This window comes from Kryptolebias marmoratus, unplaced genomic scaffold (genome assembly GCF_001649575.2).
Source record: "Kryptolebias marmoratus isolate JLee-2015 unplaced genomic scaffold, ASM164957v2 Scaffold132, whole genome shotgun sequence".
NCBI classification, from domain to species: Eukaryota; Metazoa; Chordata; class Actinopteri; order Cyprinodontiformes; family Rivulidae; genus Kryptolebias; species Kryptolebias marmoratus.
This window is the reverse complement of record NW_023665866.1, coordinates 2487-14283: the sequence shown is the minus strand read 5'-3', so window position 1 is coordinate 14283 and position 11797 is coordinate 2487. Positions and strand designations below refer to the sequence as shown.

The following is an 11797-nucleotide window of genomic DNA, read 5'->3' as shown; positions in this document are numbered from 1 at the left end:
TCGGATCGTATTATCAGGTGTTAAAGGAGAGAAAATAAAAGCCTGAATGAACAGGATGACAGATTTTATCTGATAAAACCGAAAACATCGACATGAAAACATTTTTAATTAAATTATTAAAAAACACAATTTTAGCTGAAACAACAGCTGGTTCCTTAAGGTGGGGCCAGGACCCAAACTGGGTCTGCAGGTCTGCAGAAGTCAGATGAAACGCTGATGGAATATTTTATCCTGAAGACATCAGTGTCGGTTGTTGTTAGTTTAATATTCCAGGAATCAGTCTTTAAGAACGTTAAAATGGGACCCGGGTCTGGTTCCGGTGGACTCCAGCTGGTTCCTCAGGAAGCTGCTGCTGCTGCAGCTCATGAATCTTTAATCGGACCCAGAAGCTCCTGCTGGCCGGGTTCTTATCCTCATCATTATTCCAGCAGCTGAATAAAATCTGCACTTTCTGTTAAACGTTTGGACCCGTTTGGACCTTTCTAACATGCTGTGGTTCTGCGGTTCTGGTCCTCGTGTTCAGACGGAGGTCCACTTCCTGGTTCTGTCACTCATCTCACCAGAGCTTTGTGTCTTTAGGTTCTGTTGTTGCGGATTTCTGTCAGTTTTTAGTTGGAAATCTGACACCCTGATTCTGGTCGTTTGGACCCCAGAATTTCCTTCGGACCCGGGTCGGTTCTGGTGTCTGTGGTTCGGCACGGGTCCAGCTCGGCTGTCTGTCTTCAGTCTGCTGCTGTAAATAAGACGTGTCATCAGATCTGAGAGCAGAAATGATAAATTCATGAGTTAAAGGATCAGGTTCTGGTTCTGGCCCGACAGCCTGGTCCAGATCCGATTCTCCTGCTGCTTGTTGGGCGACGACAGAACCTCAGAACCACTGAGAGTTTACTGACAACTCATCTCATACATCAGAGTTCTCCGTAAGTTCTGATGGTTCTGATGGTTTGGACTTGGTCAGAGTTAAGCTTCTCGTGTTCTGAAGGAAGTTCTCCAGGTTCTGCTCACGTTCCAACAGAACAGGTGATGGGTTCTGACCCGGCCCGCCTGCGGTCCCAACCAGCTCGGACCCAGTTCTGGCAGTCGGGCCGGTCCGGCAGAACTGGGTCCGTTCTGTTGGACACCTGAAGACGTTTCGTGTTTCCTCACCATCAGAACCATCAGAACCATCAGAACACGTAATGTGCCAGAAGGCCGACGAGCTTTAAATCAATAACAGGAACAAGTTTCTGTTCTTGAACCGGACCTTCTGAAGAGCTGAGAACCTTTTGGGTCAGAACCACATCAAACAGGAGGCGGTGACTTCATGGACGGAGCGCACGTCCACCACCTGAAGACAAAACGGACGGTTCTGACAAGGAGATGTCCTGAAGACTGTCCTCGCTGCAGGAGAGGATGCTCCGGCCCGAGGACAGAAGACAGAGGATGCTCCGGCCCGGGGACGGAGGACAGAGGACGCTCCGGCCTGAGGACTGAGGACGGAGGACGCTCCGGCCCGAGGACAGAGGACGCTCCGGCCCGAGGACAGAGGACGCTCCGGCCCGAGGAGGTGAGAGGACGGAAAGACAAACCTCGGAGGCAACGGGAGGAAACCCGGGTTCTGCTGGATGGACGTGAAGATCTGAGGAGGAGAATCTGCTGACAGGACGACTGTTTGTCTTTAATTCTTTACAACCTGAGAAAACAGAAACATCCTTTTAGATTCAAAACATCTGGTTAAAATTCTCCTGTTTCCATGGAAACCAGGCTGATTAATTCATCTGCATTCTTTCAGTTTTTGTAAATATCAGATCGTTTCCTGACAGCCGTCTGCAGAAACACTTTCCTGTCTGATGTTAAACCAGCCAATCAGCAGCCGCCGCCTCGTCTCTGGTTTCCCGTCGCTTTGATCTCCCCGCCTCCCCCTCATGTTTATGGATGCTCTGTCTGCTCGCTGCTTTCTGGAGGCAACGTTAAAACAGCATCACAAACGCCGCCGCCTCGGTGTCTCCCCATCATCGGCGCCGTCACCCCCCGCCCTCCGGCTCCGCCTGTGGGAGCTCTGATGGGTGAGGAGGGGGGAGGAACTCCCACCTGTCTCTTCACACCAACAGAACCCAGCCTTCATCGGGAGGTTCTGTCAGAATAACAAACCCGATCTGAAGTTTGTTGCTCAGAGTTCAGGTAGAAGAGAGAAGCTCAACATTCAGGTGAAAAATTATTAAAGGAGAGAAAATAGAACAAGCAGCAGAACAGAACCCTCAGATTCCTCTAAACATTCAAATTAAACAACTTTCATTTCTGAATCAGGAGTTTCCTGCTGATGTTTTCTTCTGTTTCCTCCTCAGGAGCTCAGCTGTGGTTCTGATCCGAAACGGGTTCATGTAGATCAGGGGTGTCCAACCCTGGTCCTCAGGGCCTCCATCCTGCATGTTTTCCTTGTTTCTCTGCTCCAACACAGCTGATTCAGAGGTTAAATCTCCTCTTCATGTTCTGCAGAAGCCTGTTAATCACCTGTTGACTCAGATCAGGTGTGTTGGAGCAGAGGAACAGGTAAAACCTGCAGGATGGAGACCCTGAGGACCAGGATTGGAGACCCCTGATGCAGAGCTTCACTTCCTGTGAGTGGAAGGCCTCGGCAGGGCGACGCCGACCTCCGTCTCTAACGCTGCGTCCCTCCTCTGTCCTGCAGTACTCGTCGGCCGGCTGCCTGCTGTCGCTCCACCACACGGAGAAACCCGACCACGAGGAGGTGTGCGAGTTCCGGCCCTACACCTGTCCCTGTCCCGGTGCCACCTGCAAGTGGCACGGCTCGCTGGAGGCCGTCATGCCTCACCTGATGCACGCCCACAAGTCCATCACCACGCTGCAGGTCAGAACCAACGCAGACACAAAAAACGTCCTGATTAGAAGTCAGACGGGGAGAGAAACGGTTCTGTGTGACGAAACACCTGGTTTCAGCTGCAGGTTCTGATCAGAACCTCTGTTCTCAAGGAGATCCAGCAGGGGGCAGCAGAGCCACATCTGATTCTGATGGTTTGTGTCCGCAGGGCGAGGACATCGTGTTCCTGGCGACGGACATCAACCTGCCCGGCGCCGTGGACTGGGTCATGATGCAGTCGTGCTTCAGCCACCACTTCATGCTGGTCCTGGAGAAGCAGGAGAAGTACGAAGGACACCAGCAGTTCTTCGCCGTCGTCCTCCTCATCGGCACCCGCAAGCAGGCCGAGAACTTCGCCTACCGCCTGGAGCTGAACGGCAACCGGCGCCGGCTCACCTGGGAGGCCACGCCCCGCTCCATCCACGACGGCGTGGCGGCGGCCATCGTGAACAGCGACTGCCTGGTGTTCGACACGTCCATCGCTCACCTGTTCGCCGACAACGGGAACCTGGGCATCAACGTCACCATCTCCATGTGCTGAGGAGCGGCGCGGCGGCGGCTTCTGTCTCGCTCTGAGGCGCGCGGCGCCGGCGGCGCGGCTCCCCGGGCTGCTGGACAGGAAACCAGGAGACCCGAGGGAGGTCTGACCGGCTTGACCCTGGAGATCCGTGACCGTAGCGGACTTCCTGTGAACTCGATGGCGTCTTTGCTGCTTTCAGTCGTTCCACCAGCAGCGTCCTCGTTAAACCAGAACCTGGAGTTCAGAAGTCCAGGTTCTGTTCTGTCAGGAGTCACGGGTTGTTGTTTGGGAGGATAAACTCGAGCTGTCACGGGTTCCTCGCTGTTAATTGGTTAACGAGGTCGTTAACTCCCAGCTGGGTTCTGAATGTCGGGACGAAAAACATGAACTGCAAAATGTTTCTGGGTGGAAAAAGTTGAGTTTAATGTTTGTTTCTGGTCGATCCGGTAAATAAATCCTGAACCCCTCCAGCTTTAAAGATCTTTATCAGATAGAGAACGAAATAAATCCGTGTTTGTCTCCGAGACGTTGGATTAAAAAGGGCTGAAGGATGACTTTAACTGCTTATTATTAATATTATTAACTTGGTTTGTTTCTTTCCAGACGACACGACTGTTTATCGGACTTCATCACTTTTTATTTTCTGCAGAAACGTGTTTAACTCTTCGATGAAAAGAGAAAACAAACCGGGCTTTGTTCTGTCAGAGTTCTGGTGTTTTTGGATCGAGACCAGGAGACGAGTAAAAACTGAGAGTTTGTCTGACGCCAGCAGGGGGCGCCGCCTCGGGTCACAGGAAACAGACACCAGGTCGTTTTCAGGTGGTCTCTGCAGAGGTCAGAGGTGGTTTAACAAAACTAAATATAACTGTAAGAATTTTCTTTAAGGTCACAAACTGCAGTTTATTACAGTTTCTGCTGGAATGTCAGGAGAACCTCGGCCTGTTCTCACTGACCTCTGAGGCCTTCAGGTAAATCAGGACAACTCCAGCTGCCCTCTGACAGGAAGGTTGTGGGTTTGAACCCATCCGCCTGGGTTCAAAGGTCACCGATCTGAGCTGGCAGACCACAGCCTTAACGCTCCTGCTGACCCTGATCTGAACAGACTCAAACATCCAGAGACTCCAGGAACTGGTCCTGGAAGAACGGGATCCTGTGGAATTCTGGGTAAAATTCCTCGAGAAGCCTCAAACCGTCACACCTCCACCGTTTATTTTTCCCATCGACGTCCTCCGAGGGGCTTGTAGAGAGGTCAGCGCTGACCTCTGACCTCTGCCTGCCTCACAGCTACAGCAGACAGATCGGAACTGCGGCACAAACAGAAGATTTAAAACTTTTATCTCTGAAATGTTTGGAATGACGTTAGCATCGGCTGCTGTTAGCTGACGTTAGCATCGGCTGATGTTAGCATCAGCTGCTAACTTTTTCGGTCCTAACTGCAGCTGAAATGAAACAATTGTTCTCAAAGATCTCCTCTTGTTTCTCGGAGGTCTTCAGGTTCAGAACAACAACAAACTCAGAGGTTTTTATTCACAGGCTAGGAGTTAGCATGCTAACAGTGCTATGCTAACATCCTGCAGGAGGGTTTAGGACTAAATTTAACAGCCATGATGAGAAAAGTGTCAAAAATATTTTGATTTTTATTCCTTTTCCTTAAATGATGAGTCCACTTTCACAAACTGGGTTTTTATTTATTTTAATCTTAATTTTTGTTCATTAGTGGATGTTATTCAGAGGCTAGGAGCTAGCATGTTGCCTTCATGCTAACATTCAACTTGTTGATTCATTTTCCTTCCTTCCTGTCATAAAGTGACTTTTCATTTATTCCTGCTGAATAAAAGTTATTCAGCTGACGTTCTTCGGTCCTGTTAGCCTTCCTGCTGCCTCCGGTTGAACTTTTACAAACTTTTACCTCATTTTTTAACCTTTGGCTACATTACGTGTTAATGTCTGACTTTGTAACCTGATATAAATAAAATAAAATAAAAAAGTGTTACTGAAAACGTTTTGTTGGTTTCTCAGCATTAATGACTCCGACCCATGAAGTTTGACGTCTTTCTGTCGTTTGTCTGCAGCTGGAGGAAAAATGAGGGTTTTCTGTAACAAATAGTTTAATTTATTTCATCTTTGTGTTTTAAATAAATCACAGAAAAGCTTCTAAAGTTAATATTTATGGTTTGAATGTTTGACCTCCGGATCGGAGAAAAGGACAGAAATATGAAGATGACTGCAGCTTCCTGAAGGTTTTATTTGTATTTAAATATAATTAATGTTGACAAATTCAGTGTTAGACAACCAGCTTTTATTATTTTATTACAAAACTAAAACTTAAAGAGAAAGGAACTGAGTTGGTGGGGGACAGCTGAGGACATATCAGGACAGCTGAGACCTCCGGGGGGCGCCGGTCAGCTCAGTCAGGTTTGTCTCCACAGTCAGGAATAAAAACTGATTCTTTAATTTTAACATTTTTAACTCAAACCGTCAGACGTCCTTTTATCTTCTGTCCGTCTCTCGTCTTCTGTCTCCATCTCGCTCTGTCTCTCTTCTTCTATCACTGTCTCTGTCTGTCTCTCGTCTCCTGTCTCTGTCAGCGTCTCTCCTTCTGTCCATGTCTCTACTGTCCCTCTCACGGTTCCTCCTCCAGTCTTCGTCTCTGTTCGTCCCTTTCCATCTCTCCTCTTCCTCCCCTCGTCCTCTCTCCATGTCCTTCGTCCTCTGTCCTCCTGAAAGCGCCCCCTTGTGGTTGTACTTGTCGTAGGCGGTGTCCTGCTTCTCCTCTTTGACTCTGACAGCGGGGGGAGGAGGAGGAGGAGAAGGTGAGGATGAAGAAGCCCTGCTCCTCTTCTCCTTCTTCTTCTTCTTCTCTTTCTTCTTCTTCTTCTCTTTCTTATCTGAGACAGGAAACAGAAACAGTAAAACCCACCAGTCTCGGGTCAGGGGACATTCAGACGACAGGAAGTGACCTCACCTTTTTTGGCCTTCTTCACAGGTATGACGTACTGCTCCTCTTCCTCAGAGGACAGGGCGGCGGCATCAGGAGCTGCAGGTGCGCACCCGTCCTCCCTGAGACGCTTGGTCACATCGTCGATGTCCTCGTGGTCTTTGGGAGGACGATAATTTTTAACGTGGTCGACGCGGATGGTCCGACCTTTAATCTGAAACAGGAAGTTTAATAATCTGAGCTTCTTCTTCTGTGGTGATGAACAAAAGATGTTTTATTTTAATAAATCAGCCCGAAGGGGGCGGAGTTAGTCTGTCCTCCCTGCTCTCAGCCCGAAGGGGGCGGAGTCAGTCTGTCCTCCCTGCTCTCACCCTAAAGGGGGCTGAGTCAGGACCCCACGCTCACCTTGATGCTGTTGAAGTTGTCCACAGCCAGGACGGTGCTCCTCTGGTCCTCGTAGCAAACGAAGCAGAAGCCTTTGGACTTCCCCGTCTTCTTGTCGCGTACCAGGTTGATGTTGACGATCTCTCCGTACCTGAAGGGTTCGTTCAGGAAGAAAGAAGAGTTTATTCTCAGGTTCGTTGCTTCCAGCGGCAGCTGACAGGTGTGCAGGTACGTACTGAGAAAAGACACAGATCAGGTCTCCTTCGGTCAGCTCGTAGGGAAACCCTCCTGCAGGAAACACAAACTCAAACTTTTTCTCTTTCCAGCCTGAAACTAACCAGCAGCTCACGTGTCAGATTCTCACCGACGAAGATCCAGGCGCTGTCTCGGTACTCGGTGTGCCACGAGACGGCCTCTTTGATCCCGAGGTCGGCCTCGCGCTCGTTCAGCTCGTTAATCAGCTTCACCTTCGTTAGCGGACTGAAAACACGACACACACGGTATCCTTTTATTAGATTGATTTCAGTTTACATTATTTCTGAGTGAAACATCCTGTCAGATCAATAATCTGATTATATTCATTCTGTTAAACATCAGCTTTTAGTTAACTCATTCAGGAAACTGATGGTGAACAGCAGCGTTCGTTCCTTATTGTTTGGTTCATTTAATGAGTTCTTTGTTCCTGTTCCAATAAAACAAACAATAAGAAGAATATTAAAATACTGAATGATGTCTTGGTGTATTGTATGATCTGTTCCTGTTCACCATAAACAAACAGGAAGTGTTTCCAATAAGATATAAAAACAGATTCAGATTCAAACTAAATGAGACACAGATCAGTCTCAGCAGATGTAGTTTGTGTACAAGATGAACTTGAAAAGGTAAAGATTTAGGATGTTTTTCTGTAACCAACCAAGAAAAAATGTTTCTGAATTAGGGAACAGAGAAATAAACTCTAAAACTTTACCTTCAGTTCATTACAAGCTGTAAGTTTCAAGACGAATTAATCAACTTAAACCTAACCTAAACTTCCCATGAATGTAAAGGTTTCCGTATTAATAAACATCAGGCTTGTTGTTAAAGGAAAATGTTAAATTTAACCTTTAATCCGTTCCGGAGTCACTGCTAACGCTAGCTAACAGGTTAGCATTAACCAGGAATTATTACCAGAATCAGATAAAAATCAACCAATCGGTCTCCAGAGGAGGAAACACAAAATAAAGACATCATTAAAAAAAAAAAATAAAAATCATTACTTACTTCATGGTTAACTGTATAAATCAGACGCAGGCGATGTGGAGGAAACAGTTCACTGTTGACATGAATCACTTCCGGGTGGATTTCCGCCTCTGCTGCCGCCTACAGGCCGGAAGTCCGAATTACAAAATAAAGGTTTAACGTCTTTTCCGTTTTCCCTCTCAGAATTAATCCAAACACTCCCTAACGACAACTGTGAAGCTTTTTAAGAATTATGTAATTTTTAAGGGTTTTTTTCAGTTTATTGTCGCAGACATTTCCGTTGACAAAACGTGTAGTTTTCCACCCAGACAGCAGGCGGCGCTGTGAGGCTAACTGTTAGCTGAGCCGGTCTGTAAACATCTGATCTGCTGCTCAACTTTAAAACTAAAACATTCACGTCAGATTGTACTGCTTCAAATAAACACTTCATCTGGTTCCATTTGTTCTAGATAAGCAGTTTGTTCCGAGCTGAAGTCGTGTGAAGTATTATGTTTAAATACTTTAGCTTCCTGTTAGCCGGTTAGCCTCGTTGTTTGCTTTAAATTAAGTTTTTAATCATTAGAGAGCTGATAAATTAAAGATTCGACCCGGTTTGACTCCAAACCTTCAGAAGGTGAGTAAAACAGATACATTAAATGAGTTTTTGCATCCTGTTGTAGTGAACATATTTACAGTTTAAAAACAAAGCTGCTGGTTCTGGTTCTGGTCCAGTGTGGACTGGCTCATCCTAAAGATTCTCTGAAATAAATGTTGTTTATTTTTGGCCTCTTGATGATCCAGGTGAAAACTGTGAAGTTTATTTGTGTCTCTCAGGGATGATCTCTCAGGTCTTCATCCTGTCCTCCAAGGGCGATCACCTCATCTACAAGGACTGTATCCTTTTCATCCTAACAGCTGCTTCCTGATGAAACCAGGATTCTTTAATCCGGTTTAACCGAGTTCACACTGGGCAGGAATCCTGTTTAACTTCTTCTGTTTGGTTCTTTCAAACTTAACCTCCACCTGACCGTCAGACCGCGGCGAGGCGGGGGCCGATGTCATCAACGTTTTCTACGAGAAGGTCACCGCGCTGACCGGGGACCAGCCTCCGGTTGTCATGGTAACGCAGCAGCCATCCAACAAACCTGCAGCTCAGGTTCTGTTGATCTCTCAGTGCTGATCATCAGAACCAGCGTCTCTCTGCTGCTTCGCTTGGACCTTCTCTGAGTCCTTTAGGTTTAATTTATAGGATTATAAAAGTCTGTTTTATTTCTGGAACTCCATCTAAGGAGCAGAACAGTTTAATGAGGACCGTTTGGCGTCAGCGGTTAATGAACGTCAGACGTGATGGACTTGGTTTTATTTGTTAGTATTTATCTGTTCTGAGTTTCAGTCTGGTTCTGAAAAGACGTTTCTCCGTCAGACTCACAAAGATCTGCACTTCATCCACGTCAGGCAGGGAGGACTTTACTGGGTCGCCACGACAACGGCCGACTCCTCGCCGTTCACCATCATCGAGTTCCTGAACAGGTCGGTTTCAGTCCTGAACAGAACCTCCGGGTACCGTTAGCGGACCACCTGAACCGGACCGGTCTGTTTCAGGCTGACGGCTCTGGTCAAAGATTACTGCGGCAGCATCTCGGAGAAGTCGGTCCAGATGAACTTCGCTCTGATCTACGAGCTGCTGGACGAGGTTCTGGTGAGTGTTGGACCACAGGGGGTGCTGTGGGGGGACGAGACCTCGATCCACCAGATCCGGTATTAATCAGATGTTTCAAAGTTTTCTGTTGGGTTAAAAATCGTCACATGGAGGATCATCAAGCTGCCGTCAGCACTGATGATGCCTCATAACATGTCAGGCACTAGGACCATGCTGCACGCCTCGCAAGCTGCTGCTTCCCTCTGCAGCTACGTGCTGAGAGGAAGAGTCTCTGTCTCTCAGATCCTCTTTTAACGAGGTCTGAGGCCTCGATGCGTCTCAGATGGTCCTCAGAACCTGATAAGAGGAGTGTCTAAAACCTGCAGGAATCTGGACCTGAACCCTGAACTCTTTAAACCAGTGGTGCCCAGTCCTGGTCCTGGTCCTGGTCCTAGTACTGGTCCTGGAGGGCCACCATCCTGCAGGTTTCAGGTGTTTCTCTGCTCTGACTCACCTGATCTGAAGGACTGAGGGATGAACGGGCTTCTGTAGAACCTGAAGAGCTGCTGATGAGCAGAGAGACATCTGAAACCTGCAGGACGGTGGACCTCCAGGACCAGGACCAGGACAAAGACAAGGACCAGGACCAGGACAAAGACAAGGACCAGGACCAGGACCAGGACCAGGACTGGGCACCACTGGTTTAAACAAACTCAAACGACCAAAAACTGACAGGAAACGGTTCTGATTGGTAACAAGAACTCAGTAAACCGGGACTGATTTATCTGTCTGTCTCTCTATGTCTCTCTCTCTGTGTCTCTGTGTCTCTGTCTCTCTGTCTCTGTCTGTCTCTGTCTCTCAGGACTACGGTTACATCCAGACGACGTCCTCAGATGTCCTGAAGAACTTCATCCAGACAGAAGCTGTGTCTTCTCGTCCCTTCAGCCTGTTTGACCTCAGTAACGTTGGACTGGTGCGTCTCCTCGCCGTCACCAGGTGTCCTGTTCACCTGTGTGTGACCCGAACCTCGGCCTGAACCTTCTGTTTGTTTGTTTGTTTGTTTGTAGTTTGGAGCAGAAACACAACAGAGTAAAGTGGCTCCAAGTTCTGCAGCCACCAGACCGATCCAGTCCAGCAGGGAGCAGGTAAACCTGGTCCAGGTGTTCCTCAGGGATGCTTCCAACTGATTTATTTAGTTTCATTTAACTTTAAACAACAGAAACATCTGAAAACCTCATCTTTATGTCAGTTTGAGAGTTTAAATCTGTGGAAAAACTGACTTTTAAATTTAATTATCCTAATCTTTGTGCTCCACTCATTCCAGGAACTAGTCTGATCCCAGCGGGTTGGTATTCTTCCTGAAACAGTTCATGTTTTCTTTCCAGGGGGGGAAGAGTGAGATCTTTGTGGACGTGATCGAGAGGATGTCGGTGGTCCTCGGCTCCAACGTGAGTCTGAAACGCTTCCAGATGTTTGAGCGTTTCACCAACAGATGTTAAACCAACCAAAGGTCCGTTCAGGTCGGAGTTTAGTTCCCAGAACTTCCTGCTTATTGATCAGGATTCTGGATGAAACAACGAGCCTCGCTGACAGAACAGGTTCTCAAAACCTTCAGATTAGTTTGAGTCTTTTTCACAGAACCTTCAGATTCTGAATAAATTAATTTTATATTTTGATTTAACTCCACAAGCCGTCCGTCCTTCGAAAGACTGAAGTTTCAGTTTCTATCTGATCCTGAAACCTTCATCTGTTTTCACTGCAACAAATATGAGATCAGAACCCGGTTCTGTTTGAGGAACCCGGTTTCTGTTTGAGGAACCGGTCTCTGTTTGAAGAACCTGGTTCTGTTTGAGGAACCCTGTTCTTTGTGTTTAGTTCTCTGACTCCGCCCCCTCCCAGGGTCACGACCCCGGCTCCATCGACTTGTTTATTTCTGCTCGCAGTTCCAGTCATGAGCTGCAGACCCGTTTCCTGGCAGACACGGAGCGTTGAAGGTCCATCAGAACCCAGAGGAGTTCTGTTGAGTTCACATCGATCTGAAGACGACAGAAAAAAAAACCTGCTGAGTCAAACTGAGAGAACCGGAGGAGAACCTGATGGTTCCAGAACAAAACCCAGGTTCTGTAAACCCACTGAAAAACAAACAAGTGACTGATACTGAAAAAGGTCAGACATTCAGGGTCCGGTCCGGTCCAAACAGGACCGGGTTAGAACTCCTAACAGGACCGGGTTTAGAGCTCC

The 11797-nt window shown here is 47.6% G+C and overlaps 3 protein-coding genes across 3 annotated transcripts in view; 2 read left to right on the top strand and 1 right to left on the bottom strand.

Annotated features, from left to right (window-relative positions):
- Positions 1-25: 25 nt before the first annotated feature.
- siah2l (seven in absentia homolog 2 (Drosophila)-like) lies at positions 26-5377 on the top strand. The gene is made up of 2 exons (XM_017404590.3): positions 26-2848; positions 3027-5377. The coding sequence occupies exons 1-2, from the start codon at positions 2579-2581 to the stop codon at positions 3396-3398; spliced, it is 642 nt and encodes a 213-aa protein (XP_017260079.1). The 5' UTR covers positions 26-2578; the 3' UTR covers positions 3399-5377.
- A 277-nt stretch (positions 5378-5654) lies between these two features.
- Positions 5655-8087, bottom strand: rbmx2 (RNA binding motif protein X-linked 2). The gene is made up of 6 exons (XM_017404592.3): positions 7960-8087; positions 7064-7179; positions 6936-6987; positions 6721-6850; positions 6343-6529; positions 5655-6265 (listed from the first exon to the last, which is right to left on the bottom strand). Exons 1-6 carry the CDS (start codon positions 7962-7964, stop codon positions 5868-5870), a joined length of 888 nt encoding a protein of 295 aa, XP_017260081.1. The 5' UTR covers positions 7965-8087; the 3' UTR covers positions 5655-5867.
- A 172-nt stretch (positions 8088-8259) lies between these two features.
- ap4m1 (adaptor related protein complex 4 subunit mu 1) overlaps positions 8260-11797 on the top strand; it is a 6014-nt gene continuing 2476 nt past the window's right edge. Inside the window, exons 1-8 of the mRNA XM_017404591.3 lie at positions 8260-8551; positions 8752-8811; positions 8952-9037; positions 9341-9447; positions 9520-9616; positions 10419-10529; positions 10624-10701; positions 10942-11004. Of these exons, the coding sequence (XP_017260080.1) occupies positions 8754-8811; positions 8952-9037; positions 9341-9447; positions 9520-9616; positions 10419-10529; positions 10624-10701; positions 10942-11004 (600 nt within the window). The 5' untranslated portion in view covers positions 8260-8551; positions 8752-8753. The remainder of the gene's footprint in view (positions 8552-8751; positions 8812-8951; positions 9038-9340; positions 9448-9519; positions 9617-10418; positions 10530-10623; positions 10702-10941; positions 11005-11797) is intronic.